The sequence below is a fragment of the Oryza sativa genome, chromosome 1 (assembly GCF_034140825.1).
Source record: "Oryza sativa Japonica Group chromosome 1, ASM3414082v1".
Taxonomy (NCBI): domain Eukaryota; kingdom Viridiplantae; phylum Streptophyta; class Magnoliopsida; order Poales; family Poaceae; genus Oryza; species Oryza sativa.
In genome coordinates, this window is record NC_089035.1 from 3659535 (window position 1) to 3675253 (window position 15719).

A 15719-nucleotide genomic window follows, 5' to 3' on the forward strand; every position below is an offset into this window, starting at 1 on the left:
GTGGAACAAATGCTTCCAAAATTGTTAGATCAATCGCTTTGAACATTTGCACCAGAGAAGTAGAATTGCCATGGGTGTAGAAATTCCACCATTTTCAAAATGCAAACCTAGCCGATTGGTTTTCTACACTAGCGTTCATTTACATTTTACAGTAAATTTTACTTTGGGTCATCTTTTGTTACCAAAATATCGGTAATATATTTTCATTCGATAATAAAAGGTGATATTTTACTTTACTAAACTAATTTGTCAAATATATTTTCATTTAATCACTATCCGTCCCATAATAAGTTTATTTTTAGCATATCCCTTTTATCCCAAAATAAATTTATTTATGAGTAATCATTGTATTGTAGTTTATAAAAGTATGGAATAGATAAATTGAGATTAGATAAACATACGAATAATTGTATTGAGATTTGATATAGTGAGGGTATTGTAACCTTTTAAGTTTTTTTTTATGTATGAAAAGTGTGAAAAACAAACTTATTTTTGGACAGGATGGAGTAGAAGACAGAACCAGAGTAAACTTTTGTTTTTTTTAAAAAAAATTAAAACAGAGTAAGCTGCCCAATACTTCCTCCGTCAAAAAAAATCTAATATTGATGTATCAGTACATTGGTTTTTTTTATGAGAATTGGTTTTTTATGGGACGAAGATAGTATTTTACAAGTGCGGCCGACTGACCGTGTCCTGTAATAAAAAGGAGTAAATTCCCTGTGTACCCCTGAAAACTCACTCAATCCCTTTCATACCCCTAAAATTTACCCGATCCCTTCTGTACCCCTGAAATTTCAATTTGATCCCTTCCATGCCCCTACCGTTACATTTTTCCATCATTTTACTGTTACGTTTGGTTGCAAATGTCTTTTTTTGCCCTTGATGCTTTAGGTTTAAATATAAGCTTCAAAAATAATTGAAAATTTTGTTTGAGTGCACATCGTGTGCATTTTATAAAACTAATGAGACTAAATAATTAGTGCAGAAAATTTTGACATAAATTTTGAAAATAAAATAAATGTAAAAAATTAAAAATTTTATTTGAAATTTTAATAGGACAATGGATTTTTTTATCAGGAGCATTCATAAAAAAAAATGTTGTGAACATTGGTATACCTATCTTTATATGAATGCTCCTCATTTTTATGACCTTTTTTTTAAAAAATAAATACGTATTTTTTTTATTTCATTATCTAAAAATATTTTTTTGGGATAAATAATGCATCGCACAATAAACTCATAACTATAATAGTCTCATGCGAGAAGCTTTTATATTTTTAATAATGTAATTCATGAATTTCTTTATTTATCCAAGGGTAAAATGGTCATTTTTATAGAAAATACACGGTCAACTAACGGTCAACTGACGGGAGGGGTATGCAAGGGATCAAAATCAAATTTTGGGGGTATATAAGGAAGTAAGCAAAATTCAGGGGTATAGAAGGGATTAGGAAAAATTTCAGGGGTATATAAGGGATTTTCTCAATAAAAAGAAAAGGAAAATAAGTGTTGCCCGTGTTCTCAGCTTCCTCCACTAGTCTACCGCCGCTGCCTCCTCCTCGTCTCCTCTCCTCTCACCATCTCACCATCTCACTACCCACACTGTTCCATGGGGGCCTCAAATTGGAGGCGGCGCCGGCGGCGAGGAAGGTATCGAAGTCGAAGCCACCGTCGTCGACAGCCATGTCTAGCGGGCACCACATGCTGTGGCCGGCTCGCCGCCCACCGCCGCCGCCGCCACCGCCACTATCGCCGGCATCAAGGGAGGCGAACCCTTGTTCTGGTGGGCCGGCCCACCAAGCCAGCCCATCAGCGGAGGCAACTGGTGGGCCAGCCTGACATCCTGGGCCCACCGTTCATGTGTCCCGCCTTGTCAGTGACAGCCTCCCCCCCTACTCTTCAAATTCTCCTGGGCTTCGCGCTCTCGGTCTCGGGTGGTAACGACCATAACCAACTCACCCGCTCTCGCAGAGTTGTTTCTTCTCCTCGCTCGAGGCTGCAAGAAAATCAAGAACCCGATCGCCACGTCGAGATCAACCTCTCTCCAGGCCGGCAATGGACGGGCGCGCCGGTTGCTGCGTCCGCTTCATCGGCTGCTGCCTCGCCGCCGACGGTGACGCCGCCCTGAGCCAGAGCGCGGCCGCGCTGCACAGGATGGCGTCGGCGTTCTTGGACGCTCACGGCGAGCCCTTGGTACTCCTCGACCACCGGGTGCTCTGCTCCCATGGCGTCGCCACCGTGGGGCACAGCCAGGCCTTCGCCGCGGCGATGAGGCAGCGCAGAGAGGAGATTCCCCCTGCCCCATTCAGGATTCTGCTGCAGGAAGAATATGTCGGGGTAATCCTTGAAATTTCGTGTTTCTTTACTTAGCACGCGTTCTTGAAATTTACGTGATTCTTGATCTTTATGCACGGATCCCTTTGATTTCTCTGTGATCCTTCGCAGCTCAGCATCGAAACATTCTTTGTTTGCTTGTGCGCTCCCCGTTGATGATTATGGATTAATCTCAGGAATAATTTAGCATGCTATCTGTTCATAATGGTCATCATGTATATATGCGTGGTGATTGATCATAACTTCGTAACCAATTCATTGCATGCTTGCTAGTTGCTACTCTACTCATAAGTCGTTTCTGCAATCTGTAAATGTGCAAGCAACATTCGGCAGTTGACTCCAAGTGTTCGCACTCACCAGCTAAGATTCTTGAATCTTTCTGCACTGGTCCGTTCAAAATTGTGCACAATCCTTTGCAGCACAGCTAATTCGAAACGATTTTGCTTGCATGCTCTTGATTGATGATTAAATCACATGAATAATGTAGCATGTTAATCTGTTTGAAGTAACCATTTTTGCATGGCATCTGATCAAAATTAAATCATTGCGTGCTTGTTACTAATAAGTCGTCTCTGCAAATGTGTTAATGCGTAAGAACAGTGGGCTGAAGTGGCGGCATGCGCCAATGGGAACAAGATTGTGGACAAGAAGTCCTGGAGAGCTTCGGTCAGGAACATGCTCGATGCTGTGTACAGGATGATATGTCAGGTCCTTGCCTCTGCTGTGAGATCTGTTTGGGCTATTGGCACCTATGTAAGTCCACCTCGATCTCTTCTCCTCTGCTGCTTGCATTCTGCTTAGCTGCTGCAAAACACAAAGGTGTTGCTTATTACAACCTCTTCAGTGTTCCTACTACAACTTCTGATTTAATTATGACAGATCTAAAAGTTGAGTCACCATGCTTTTTCTGATGGAGAGGAACAAAGTTAATGCATACCTCATGTATATTTTGCACGTTCTCAGTCTGTGGGGTTGGGGGGTAGCTGTTCATGACGTAAAAATACATCAAGTTTCTGTCTAGATGTTAATGCCAATGTTCATTTGCTTGTACCATTATACTGTTGTTAAGGAAATAAGAGTGCAATTTGATCATTACATTACTTTCCCGATAATGTAGAAGTTTTTCTTCTTCTTTTTTTTGGCACTGTGTAAGCAAGCATTGTACCAAGGTGTTCTCTTTATTCTATATATGCATTCATCAGTATATATGTAACCTGCTGTATCCAAATTTGAGTTATTGAATTATAAAATTTTTCATGCTCAACACCACAGTAGCATTAGACTTGGAAAATAATTTAAGGCTGGACTTTTTAACATGTTCATCATCACAGATTCACTGGTCCTCAGTCACTGGCATGGATGTGAACTCCTTAATTTTGCAAATTGAGTCTATACCTCCCCTCTGGCCCTCGTCATAGTTGCACCATTATGAACTAATATTAATAATAGGAAAATGCTCATTAATTTTTACTTTGCTTTTCTGAGCATTTACTTTTCTCAGTCAGCTGGTGGTCTTCTAAATAACTTTTGCTTTGTTTGGTTCTGAAATTATGTAAGTACCAGTGAGCTGAAATTGAGAGTGATTTACACGGAAAAAGAGCTACACACTGACATGTACTGTAGTGTACCTAGCATGCACTTCAGTAGCTAGTATGTAATGTACCAGTTGATCCATCTTAACATTTCCTTGGGTTAATATAACATGTGTACATATGCAGATGCTTCCTCTATCAGCTGCAGAGTTTTTCAGAAGGAGACTACCCGCATCAGCTGTGCCAGAAAAAATTAGCTGGCGGGGTGTCATTAGCACTTTCAGATTTCAAATCTTCCCTGGTATGTTACTTACTTATTGTCGACTCCCATGAAATGAATGAATATAGTCAATACATATTCTGTGTTTGGCTGTTGACACACATGATGATGCATATACATGCAGATACCTGCGCCATAGTAGCATGCTCAGTCTGTATCGAGGCACAACACAGGCTCGAGTTTGAGCGCCTACACGGGCAAGGCACATTCATCCTCGAATTGCCTGATTCCACCAGGAAGCTGAGAAGATTCTGCCTGGAGAGAAAAGCTTGGTTTAAGGGTAAAGGGGCTCATATCGATAGCCTCCTGTCTCTGATCCAGGAGACTGGTGGAGTGCCCGCAATAAGTACAACGAACACAAGAAGCAGCCTCCTTCTGCCCCTTCACAGCTATGACTACTTCAGCCTCCGGGGGTGCTGGACAAACCTGACACCCCAGCAGGCTGCACAGCTGATCTTCACCGGTGGTCCCTGCATTGGCAGTCTCTGGGTTGATGGATCCTACACCAGCAAGCACCACTACAGCGATGACAACGATGACGATGAGGAGGACATGCTAGTGTACCGTGGCTGTGATCCCAAGAAGAAGATACACCGGGATAAGGAGACAGGCTTACATGCCGTCGTGTGTTACGCGTACCTCTTCATTGGGAAGGAGCTGCACATCCGTGTCCAGGACAATATGCCTATCTGCAGTCCCCACAACTGGATCCTTTTCCAGGCGTTTGACATGTTTTACACCCTACGAGTCATGCCCTTAGATGCTTCAAGACTGTATGATCCCTTGGTATGACACTTACAGAGTAACTGACGATTGGTTTAGCCTATATATGTATAGTGTGGGTTCAAGAATCATCTAATTTGCCATCTAGTTCAACTGCCTTACAAGGTTTTGTCGTTTTTGCAACAGTAGAAGATGACAGTGCCGCCGAAGATTTCACAGAAGATAGGCAAAGACCGAGCATGGCTCCATGCCAACCTTCGTCGGCTACATGAAGCGATGATGATCCAGAAAGGGAAAGAGAAGGTCTGCTGAAGTTAGGAGCTTGCTGGTGAGCCGGTTTTATCTCTCTTGAAGGCTGTGTTCGTTCATTCTGCGCCGCTGCTCTCTTCGTCAGTATTAGCTGACTGATTGATTAGTTGTAATGCTGAATGGCGAGATGGTGTCCCCAGCATTTTGTAGAAAGACCTGATCCATCCTGTTTACGCCTTCAAGTAAACCTGGACGCTAAGCCTTTTGTCCAGAATGCATGACTGTGTGCAGACACACAATGGATCGATTTTCTCCTTTTTGTGTGTGTGTGTCGTTTCAGTCAAATTTTGGGCGTCAGGGCTGTTTGAGATTTGTTATGTGGTTTTGAGGCTTGCCTGTTTTGATTGCTACTTTGAGTTCCACGAAGTGATGAAGTAGTACATATTTATTTTATTGTGTTCTTTTTTTGCCTCTTCTGTCATTTCAACTTTATCTATGGTGATCATCTGACCAAGTACTTCTCTAGTTGTCTGGTCAGTTAATTTTTTTATTCCTGAAATGTGCTTACTTAAGATTTATGATATTTTGTGAATTGTGATGGGGTAGTGCCTATTTCTATGTCATTTTTGGGTATGTCTCGAAGAGATTTCTGTGCAATTGTACTGTACTGTGACTGTAAGTTTGAGCTTTCTTTGTGGGGAGCACAAAGCTTTTGTTAACCATGATTCAAAGTTTTTGTTTAGATGTCTGCAGTTCGAAGAGATCTGGTAAAGGATCCCATTGAATTTGAGTAGCTACTGATCAAATATTGCAAACATAGGAAGGATAACTCTAACAAGTTCTGAAATTTCATTCCCTGCCAACTTCAATCATTTTCCTCCATTGTGTTTAGTTCACAGCTTCTAAATGAGTTGAAAATAGGAGTACCTGCCATGCAACACTCCGAAATGAGTGGGCACTTGGTTCAAATTAAACTTGATGTTTTTTTCCTGAACTTACATGAAAGCTCGCCCTGTGTAATGCATATTCAGGTGGGCACTTCAAACCCCAGTGACTCAAAACAATATGTTGGCTTTTATATTTTGTGGTATAGTTTAGTATTCCCTCCGTCCCAAAATATAACAACTTTTGCCCCTCAGGTTTTGTCCCAAAATATAACAACTTCTCCACCAGCATTCTCTTTCCAACTCTAAAACTCCTTATATTCTGGGACGGTGGGAGTACTATTTTTTACATAGCCAGTAGCCACCACTATCTAATTGATATTTATGTACAGTAATAATAATTTCTTAGTAGCCCTTGTCTGGTGCTGCACAAAGTTCTCATAAAAGTATAGTAGATCTCCATTATAACAAAAAAAAATTGAGGGAATTCTATCATGATAAAAGACGATTGGTGTGCATTCCTGGGAGAAAAACAGGTAGAAGAAGCGAGTTGTTTCTTCAAGATTCGTGCTCGCGACGACATGTCCTCATCATGTTCGTAGACGGATGGACACACTAGTGGTATATATTTTCAGATCAGATCAAATTTGTTTCCTTTTCCGATTCTGTTATGCCAAGCGCAACGCAATCCCCCCATAAACCCCACGCCCGATCCACGGGTTCTCGTCGATCACCAAGAATTTGAATCTCCGGTAGCGATCGATCGACCATTGATGGGATCTGCACTCTCCTCCGCCGCCGCCGCGTTGGACTCGGCCATCACCGCCGCCGCCGCGGTGCCTGGGGAGACGGTCTTCCGCCGTCGCCTCTCGCGCACGGAATCCGACGCCCGCTTACAAGAGTATTCTTTCCGTTTTATATTATATGTCATTTGACCTTTTTTTTAAGTTAACTTCTTTAAATTTAATCAAGTCTATAGAAAAATATAATAATATTTAAAAAAAACATATTATTAAAATATATTCAATAATAAATACAATAAAACTGATTTGATGCTTTAGAAGTTGTTAAATTTTCTCTATAAACTCAGAAGTTTAACTTGAAAAAAAAAATCAAACGACTTATAATATGAAACAGCCTATGCTAATTAACCGTTAAATTATATTTTATGAAACTCTATAATCATAAGTGTTAGTACGTGTCAAAATAGACGTAATTGTTTTTTTTTACAAATAATACCATAATATATGAGATACCAGACAATATTCCTCATAAGTAAGGTTACCAGATTGGTGCTTCGACGTCATTATGACGTTGGAACGGTGTACCGTTTTCTGTTAGGTAGTGTTTGGTTGCAAGGATGAGATGGGATGGCATGAGATGAATCCACTTTTAGGGGTGTTTGGTTGAAAGGCGAGTGGGATGGGATGGCCCTTAGAGAGGAATATTCCTCTCAGATCCGGGACGAAACGGTCCGCCAAAATCGGCCGGACCAATCCATCCCACTTCGATGGAGAGAACGGTGTCAGCTCTCGCAGCCTCCCGCTCGGCTCCGTCGTGGTGCCGCCACAGCCGCCCATCCCTCCTCCGCCTGCTCCCTCCCCCGGTGCCACTCCGTCCTCCTCCGCCTGCTTCCTCCACATCCGCGATCGCCGCCGCCACATCCGCGACCGCCGCCTCCTCGTCCGCGTCCAACCTCTGCCTCCGCGACCGGCCTCGTCCGCGATCGCCTCCGCGACCGATCGCCGCCGCTCGTCCGTGCCTCGCCTCGCCTCCGCGACCCGCCTCCACCTCTCCTCCGCTCGCGCCGATGAGTTCCTCCGTCCCCATTCTCACCACTCGCTGCAAGCTAGCCGCTAGGAACAGACGGTAGTAACGGTCCGTGAAAAACAGTCAATCCCATCTCACCTCAATTTCTTCTACCAAACAAAAATAACTATAACCATTCTATATCACAAACCAAACACACAACTAAAACCATCCCATCCAAAAAAAACTGGTTGGTCCCCAAACCAAACACAACCTTAGAGTGTATTTAGTCCCAAGCCAAAATTGGAAGTTTGACTAAAATTGAAAGTTTTAAAAAAAAGTTTGAAAGTTTATGTGTGTAAAAAAGTTTTGATGTGATGAGAAAGTTGAAAGTTTGAAGAAAAAGTTGAAAACTAATTAATGGATCAATCAATCGACATTGTAGGATGAGGCGAAGAGACGCGAGGGGAAGAGTACCCATCGCCGCCGTGAAGGGCCTCGTCGGCGCCGCCCTCCGCCACTACAACGCCAACAACAAGGCCGGCGCCGGCTTCATCCCGCTCGAGCCTTCCATGGCCGCGTGCAGGGCCTGCTGCTGCGGCCCCAAGGGGTTCACGCGCCTCGTCGGCTTCTGGGCTCGCCGCCGGAGGAGCGGCACGCCGCCGCCGGGGACCTCCTCCTCGGCGGCCGGTCGCTGCCGCCGGAGGAGGAACACTGCGCCGCCGCCGGGGGCGACGCCCGATTGCTGCTGCTTCTACGCCGAGCTGCACTTCGACCGTCTCGGCAGCCTAGTCGTTGATACTTGCATCATCGTCGGTATAAAACTACACCCATCCATCTCATGACCTAATTAATTGTTTTGATTTTTCTTAAGTCCAACTCTGATCAAATTTATTGAAAAATATAGCTACATTTATAATAATAAGTTAATTTCATTATTATAACATTAAATAAATTTTGATAGTATTTTTCTTTGAAAATATATAATCTATAAACTTAGTTAAATATAAAGAATTTTTTAAAAATAAAAACGACTTATAATATAAAACGGATGTATTAATTTATAGTGTATTAACTCACAAGGAAAATTCTTATTTAACGCACTTGACTATATATACTAATTAATTGTTCTTTGTTTGTCATGTTAAATTAGGATCATACTACCCCGCTGTTTCAAATTAATTGTCCTTCTAGTTTTGTCATAAGTCAGCAGGTCGTATCTTGGACCATTAATCTCTAAAAGTTTGTATAGTATAAAATCATCTGATTTACCTGTGTTGTGTTTTGGGTTTGGTTTCCAAACTGGGTAATGAAAAATTTACTTGTAAAAAAAATCATTAGATTTATTGTTTTAGCTCTGCCCCTTCTCGCTGTTAGGAGTTTGTGTTTGTGTTTAGCTGCCGTAGTACAGCTTTCTTTTTCTCCCTTCACTTGGCATAAATCGGTCTGGCTGATTGCTTGTGTAACAAATTTTTTTTTAATATATTGACGTGTAATTTTTTTACACATTCGTGAAAAAATATTTTAGATTCAACGTAAGAAATATTTTCATAATATATTAAAAAGTTTGATTAAGGGTAAAGCTAGAATGCCCAGTAATTTTAGAGTAATTAAAGTTGTATGGTCAGACTTAAATTGGAACTCCATCTTATTACATAATCGATCATGGTTAATTAACTTAAATGTTTTTTTTTCTGGCATTGTTATCAACAGGAAAGCCACCTTCTCGGCAGGAACAATTGACAGACAAGCAACCACGACCCAACAAGAGTGAGTAAAAGTTTTCATACAAATTAAGCACACCTCATGAAAGAATTAATTCAAAATTATAACCTGCTGATTAATTTATCCATTTTAATCTTCCCTCTTCGTGATAAAAAAAATTGACAGAGAAGAAGCAATGGCGTGAAATGGAGGAGATTCGTGAGTTTTGCCCCAGCTACGAAGAGGCTTTACAGTTAAACCCCACTGATGAAGCTGTATCTGAAGAAGAGTTACGCCACTCACACTGTTGCTAGTCGACTGACCGACAGAAGCAAATTTCACATTTACATTTGCTCGCTATCTAGTATCTAACCGTATTCTCTTCGGTTGCTATGTAAGTACATAACATGTGTATAGGAAATCCTCATTTATGATTGTATGCAATTTGAGATTTCTTGTTCTGAATCTGGCCCCCGTCGTAGTTCTCTTCGATTCCTATGAAAATTGTATTTTTATGTGAAATTTCTCTGAATTGTGTTCTTAACATGGACTCGATATGTAGGTGATATTCTGTAATTATCTGGTTATGATGAACACTGCATTTTGTGTTGATTATTTGTGCACAATGAACATAATATGGAGAGGAGTTTTTGGAAATATGAGGCCTTGTTCAGTGGATTGTATAGGCCTCGGCCCAAAATATCGGACGGGCCGGGATTTCGGCCTATCCAAACTAGCCGGAAGGGTCAGCATACCGTCTCATCCTGGCCGTCCATTTACCTGATCGGATGGTGGGCACGGATCTCCAAAGCCCAGCTAGATCTCACCACCAATGGCGCTTCCGTTCTGAGTCACTGACGAGGTGGGCCCTTAGGTGGCGCTTCTTCTCCATGGCCCTGATCGCCGCCAAGTCCGGCGGCGGCGTGCTCGCGCAGCGCGGCGGCGGCGGCGGCAACCTCTTCGGCCTCGCCGCGGCCTCCGCCTTGTCCGCGTCCACGTCCACGGCCGCCGCCACGACGCCTCAGCGCATCTCCCACTACCTCGCGCACCATCCGAGAGCGACATGGGAGGCGCTCTCCGCCGCCTTCCCCGCCGCCGACCACGTCGACGCCGTCCTCCTCTCCCTCGCCAAGCACCTCCACTCCTCCTCCTCGTCCTACTCCCCAGAGCTCGTCGCCAGGAACGCGCTCACCTTCTTCTACTGGGCCGCCTCCTCGTCGTCGTCGTCGACCCCCCACACCCTCCGCGCCTACTGCCTCCTCGTCCACCTCCTCTCCCGCGCCGCCCTCATCCGCGACGCGTCCGTGCTCCTCGAATCGGCCATAGCCAAGCACTCCTCCTCGTCGCCCGCTTCTGCCTTCTTGGACGCCTTCTTCGCGGCCTACGAGGACAGCGGCACGGCCGCGACGACCCGTGGACTCCACCTCCTGGTGCACGCCTACGCGCGCGCGCGCCTCCCGGAGGAGGCGCTCGAGGCCTGCCGCTACCTGGCGCAGCGCGGGGTGGTCCCCTCCCTGCCCGCCTTCAACGCCGTGCTGCACGCGGCCCAGCGCACCGGGCGGTTCGGGGTCGCCTGGGAGGTGTTCGAGCTTATGACGCTGAAGCGGGTGTACGCCAACCAGAGCACCGTTGAGCTTGTCATCGGCGTCCTCAGCCGGGAGGGTGCGCTTGCCAGGATGGCTGCACTCGTAGAGAGGATTCACGGTAAGAAGTGTGCACCAGGCGTGGTGGCACACGTCGCGCTCACGCTGAAAATCTTCGAGGAAGGGAGGACTGAGCAGGGGATCTTGCTGCTCAGGAGGATGCTGCAGAGGAACATGGTGTTTGACAACATTGCCTACTCGCTGATAGTGCATGCCCATTGCCAGGCTGGTGATCTGAAGTCCGCATGCGAGCAACGGGATGACATGGTTCGCCGTGGCTGTCGCCTGAATTCGTTCGTGTATACTTGCCTTATCAGAGTACATTGCCGTGCAGGCGATGTTGATGAAGCCATGCAATTGTTTGAAGAAATGATCTCTATTGTGTTGAAGCCGTATGATGCTACATACAGCCATCTCACTGCTGGGTGTTTCAGACAAGGGAGGATGAAGGAGGGCTCGGAGTACATGGACAAGATGCTCCATCAAGGTTCTGTGCCGGATATTGGCACTTGCAATGATATGCTAGAGGCGCTTTGCGATTCAGGACATGTCAGCAAGGCAAACGAGCTGCTAACGGCACTGATGGACAAGGGGTTTGTTCCCGATCAAAACACATACTTGAGGATGACCAATGGATATGGCAAGGTTGGTGATGCTCAAGGTATTATCAAGATTTATCATGAGATGGAGCACAGGGGGCTTAATATTGGTGTTGATGTTTTTAGCTCCCTCATTAGGGCCCTTTGCAAGTGTGGAGATCTCAAGGAAGCTGAGAAATTCTTGGCTATTCTGGAAAGAAAGCTGTTGGCACCAACTAGTGAAATATATGATCTTTTGATCAGTGGTAACTGTGAGAAGGGTAACACTAAGAAGGCACTTTGGTTTTATGACAGGATGATGACAGGGAACGACAAGCTAGTCCCCTCTGCTGATACTTTTATGATGTTAGTGAGAAGAGTTATCAAACCAAAGTCTACCTGTTCCCCTAATTGCTGATCTCCCAAATAAGATCTAATTGCATGGGGAATTGATGGGAGAAAACACAGGAAATGCTATTATTACCCAACATGATTTGTCTTCCCATCTCTTCTACTCTATGAGAATGCTGTGCTGCAGCTGAGGTAATAAATACCTTTTTTTAGTACTCTTTTGATAGTTAAATTAAAACTTATTCTGCCAAACCTAAAATCTTTAGGCAGCAAACGTTTTGAAGGAAAAATTGCATGGTTCTATGGGTTCTGAACTCTGAAGCATGGACATTTCATAGTGCTTTACCTTGTGCCATGTATAGAAAAAGTATAGATGAATAAGTTTTTAGTCCCCCATAAAATTGGCATGTTTGGAGTATTAGAGACATCAGTTTTTTTTTTCGAGGAGACATACTTCAAAGTATAGTAGAAAACCATGCACCTCTTCGTAAGTTCATATTGCCGAAGTGAGACATTCCATTCATAAGATTGCAGTGGATTATCTCCACAGAAAAGTACAGTTATTTACGCATTAAATAAAAATACTATCTGTATCCTGTACCTTCATCTAAATTCTAGTAGGACAATGCTTTAGCATGTCTGTATAGCATTTGGAATTTTGGATTAATCATCTCCTAAGATCATTTCTTCGGCTTGAAACATTGTTACATCTGTTACAGTGCTCATGCCGCCTGGTTCTCCAAGCAAGAGGGCCAAGGAGGGGACGCCGATGTTGGAGCGTTGCCTCCCACATTTCGCCGTTGCTATTGGCAGCGTCAGCTCAGATGTGGTGCAGGCAGCTAGTACTTACTGCTGCACGGTTGAGTCCCCGTCACACAAAGTTTGGCACCATGTCTCTCTTTTAGCACAGTGCTACCAGCCAGCTCCGAGGTAGCAACAGCAACAGCATTTGCAGTGCCAGATTGATGTGCAGGTACCCACTCTTCCACTTTCCCTGCTCCTTAACTGGTGAAGATGTTTCATTAATTCATTAGCACTAAGCTTGTCTAATCCACGATACATGTCTAACACCATATTCTTCCTCCATAGTGCTAGCTTGCATTTCTACATGTCACTTTTGACTGTAAGCATGGCGAGAAACTAAATTGTGTTTTTGTCTGCTCAGCTTTGCTCACGCAGGAGCAAGCAACCAAGAACGGGAGTACCGGAGCATGTGAGCTATGTCGTCGTCGACAGCGGCAGCGTGGCGCCGGGCAAGATCGCCGGCGCCGCCGTCGCCAGCCGGAGCCGATAAATAACACAAGTACGCAGTACTACTACCTCACTAATTTTGCTTCTAGCACGTCGTTTGCTCATTCCATTTCACGGCTGTTATATACGCTTAAAAACTGATCTGCATGCAAATTTACATCTCGTAATCCCTGTCAGGGTTTAGTATGGTTAAGTGTCTCTGTTGAAGGTTACTTGTGTGATGCGACTACTCAAGTGATCTGTCTTTGATCATGTCCCGGAAGAAAACGAGACCGATTTTGACCAGAAACCCATTAAAAGGCTTGCTGAAATTATTTCTCGTTGGCGCTTTCTTGCCGTGTAATTAGTGCCGTGCTGCGGTTTTTGTCCGTAGTTGTAGCAGCGATTGGGGTGGCTCCCCTTGACGCTCTCACAGTTGCTTTCGGCATGCCGAGATGGCTCGTTCGACGACAATATGATTGCATCAGAGGCTGGGGCTTGAGAATCGCTGTGATGCCCTCTTATTTTATCTTTTGTTTATTCTTTTTTCTCTCAGTTTTTTCTCTATAATTCGAGAGCGGAAAAAACCCCCCGAAAAATAGTTTTTTGCAGTTCATGTCTACCTGCGAAATTCCCCTGGTCGTCACTGTACTGTGGAGTATGTAGTTAAACTGAAAAAGGAAGCAAATTTATTGTTAACAGTTTGCACTATTTGGCTATGCAGTAAAAGGTTGGTCACTCTTCTGTCATAACAAATGAGCAAATCTCTTTTTTTAGGAAAGAGATTAGTGTACGTTACCGCATTATTTGTTGAAACCTCAGGGAAGCATTGTCGAAGATGATAAGAGAAGGTATAGCTATGTTAAGATTGAATCAACTCAATTGACAGATGTACTAGCAGAAGAAGTCCATAAAGATTTGACGAACTAATCTGAGCGTCTCAAGGTCAGGAGAATCGACAACTGGAGAACACGCACAAACCTGATCTTACACGAGCAAGTTCTTTTTTATGGGTTATATACATATGGAACAAACAATTGAACACGGCTACAAGTATATGGAAAATGTAGAATACGTATGTATACGAGTATATTGCTAGCCACACACCGCCATACTTATCAAGAACACACCCAGTAAGAAGAATCAAGTCTTGAGACTTCGAGAGCAGAGAATGAGACATGTTAACACACACACACACACACACACACACACACACACACACACAAGAAGAAGAGCCAAAATCTGATCATACATACAGTCGCCACCATCATCAACAACAATCTCATCAGCAGCCTGCAAAACTCTCTGAATTCGATTTGAGAAGAAACGCTGCGTCATCGCAAATTGTGCAGCGGATTGGAGCCCGTCGGCGCCAGCCTCTTGTCGGCCTCAAATCCGCCGCCGCCGTGCGGCCGGAACCTCCTCGCGTGGAAGGCGACGGCGGCGGCGGCGAGACCGCCCTCCATCCTCCTCCGGTTCCTCCGATAACTCGACGCAGACGCGCCGCCACCGCCCATGGTGACGCCGTCGCCGGCGCCGGCGGGCTGGTGCTCAGGCCGCAATGACTCCGGCGAGCACGGCGGCGCGACATGGCCGGCGAGCAGCGAGGTCGCCCGCAGCGCGAGCGGGACGAGCGACACCAGCACCAGCATCTTGAGGCGCCTCGCGATCATCGTCTCTCTCCGTGCAGAGCGCGCCGCGCCGCGCCACGCCACGACACGGACGCTGCCGCTGCGTCGCGCGCGCTCGCGAGAGGTAGAGAAGGCGACGAGGCGTCGTCACGCAGCAGAGAAGCGGACGGGCGCGCGAGTGATCCGAGTAGTAGTAGTAGTAGACAGTAGCAGCAGGCAGCGAAACGGATTATGGCTTTGGAAAAAAAAAGGAAGAGATTTGTAGTGAGAGGCGTCCCTCGAGAAACCGTGAACGTGCTGGGGATTAAACACGGGATCTCGGTGTCACCAACCACACGTCCCTTGTCACTGTACTTGTGCGCTTTAGCGAGCGATAATAATTCGGGTCGATTTGACGCGAGAGGCGGACAAGCCGCGCGACGGAAAGGCGCAATGAGTGATCGTTTCGCCGGCCACCCGGTCGCCGCCGTGCGCCGTGGCGAGGCCATATGATGTGCGGCCGCTTGACCGGTCTCGGCCTCTCTCTCTCTCTCTCTCTCGACTGTCACACAACTCCGTATAGCTAGCTAGATCTCGCACAATCACATGACGTGCTCTCTTGGGCTTTGTCATTTCCCACGGACACATCCACGTACGACCCTTGCTGCCATTTCTGCTGCGAATTTCAAACCCACTCTTGTCTGAAAAAGCTCCCAAGATTTGGAATTTTTGGATCGCCAAATGCCGCTCATCCTCTCACGCCGTCATCTGCAAATGCCCCAGGGGATGGATGGAATTAACGTTCTGTGCGTTGTTGCTCGAGCAGTGACACTGTAGAATACAGTTGGAGCA

The 15719-nt window shown here is 45.2% G+C and overlaps 4 protein-coding genes across 6 annotated transcripts; 3 read left to right on the plus strand and 1 right to left on the minus strand.

Annotated features, from left to right (window-relative positions):
• Window positions 1-1515: 1515 nt before the first annotated feature.
• Window positions 1516-5579, plus strand: LOC4327637 (uncharacterized). 2 transcript variants are annotated; one of them, XM_015766708.3, is made up of 6 exons: window positions 1516-1872; window positions 1972-2337; window positions 2935-3087; window positions 4053-4167; window positions 4271-4932; window positions 5056-5579. In XM_015766708.3, the coding sequence occupies exons 2-6, from the start codon at window positions 2056-2058 to the stop codon at window positions 5056-5058; spliced, it is 1215 nt and encodes a 404-aa protein (XP_015622194.1). In that variant the 5' UTR covers window positions 1516-1872; window positions 1972-2055; the 3' UTR covers window positions 5059-5579. The 2 variants fall into 2 exon arrangements, with proteins under 2 accessions (XP_015622194.1, XP_015622192.1); XM_015766706.3 differs by having other exon boundaries at window positions 1734-1872; window positions 5059-5579.
• A 2547-nt stretch (window positions 5580-8126) lies between these two features.
• Window positions 8127-9977, plus strand: LOC136357355 (uncharacterized). Its single transcript, XM_066312583.1, has 3 exons — window positions 8127-8567; window positions 9465-9521; window positions 9642-9977. The coding sequence occupies exons 1-3, from the start codon at window positions 8198-8200 to the stop codon at window positions 9767-9769; spliced, it is 555 nt and encodes a 184-aa protein (XP_066168680.1). The 5' UTR covers window positions 8127-8197; the 3' UTR covers window positions 9770-9977.
• A 331-nt stretch (window positions 9978-10308) lies between these two features.
• LOC4327638 (pentatricopeptide repeat-containing protein At1g66345, mitochondrial) lies at window positions 10309-13968 on the plus strand. 2 transcript variants are annotated; one of them, XM_015765778.3, is made up of 4 exons: window positions 10309-12219; window positions 12747-13000; window positions 13193-13330; window positions 13456-13968. In XM_015765778.3, exon 1 carries the CDS (start codon window positions 10346-10348, stop codon window positions 12092-12094), a length of 1749 nt encoding a protein of 582 aa, XP_015621264.3. In that variant the 5' UTR covers window positions 10309-10345; the 3' UTR covers window positions 12095-12219; window positions 12747-13000; window positions 13193-13330; window positions 13456-13968. The 2 variants fall into 2 exon arrangements, with proteins under 2 accessions (XP_015621264.3, XP_015621263.3); XM_015765777.3 differs by having other exon boundaries at window positions 13193-13968.
• Window positions 13969-14313: 345 nt separating this feature from the next.
• Window positions 14314-15281, minus strand: LOC4327639 (uncharacterized). Its single transcript, XM_015765781.3, has one exon. The coding sequence runs from the start codon at window positions 14928-14930 to the stop codon at window positions 14592-14594; it is 339 nt and encodes a 112-aa protein (XP_015621267.1). The 5' UTR covers window positions 14931-15281; the 3' UTR covers window positions 14314-14591.
• Between the last annotated feature and the right edge of the window lie 438 nt (window positions 15282-15719).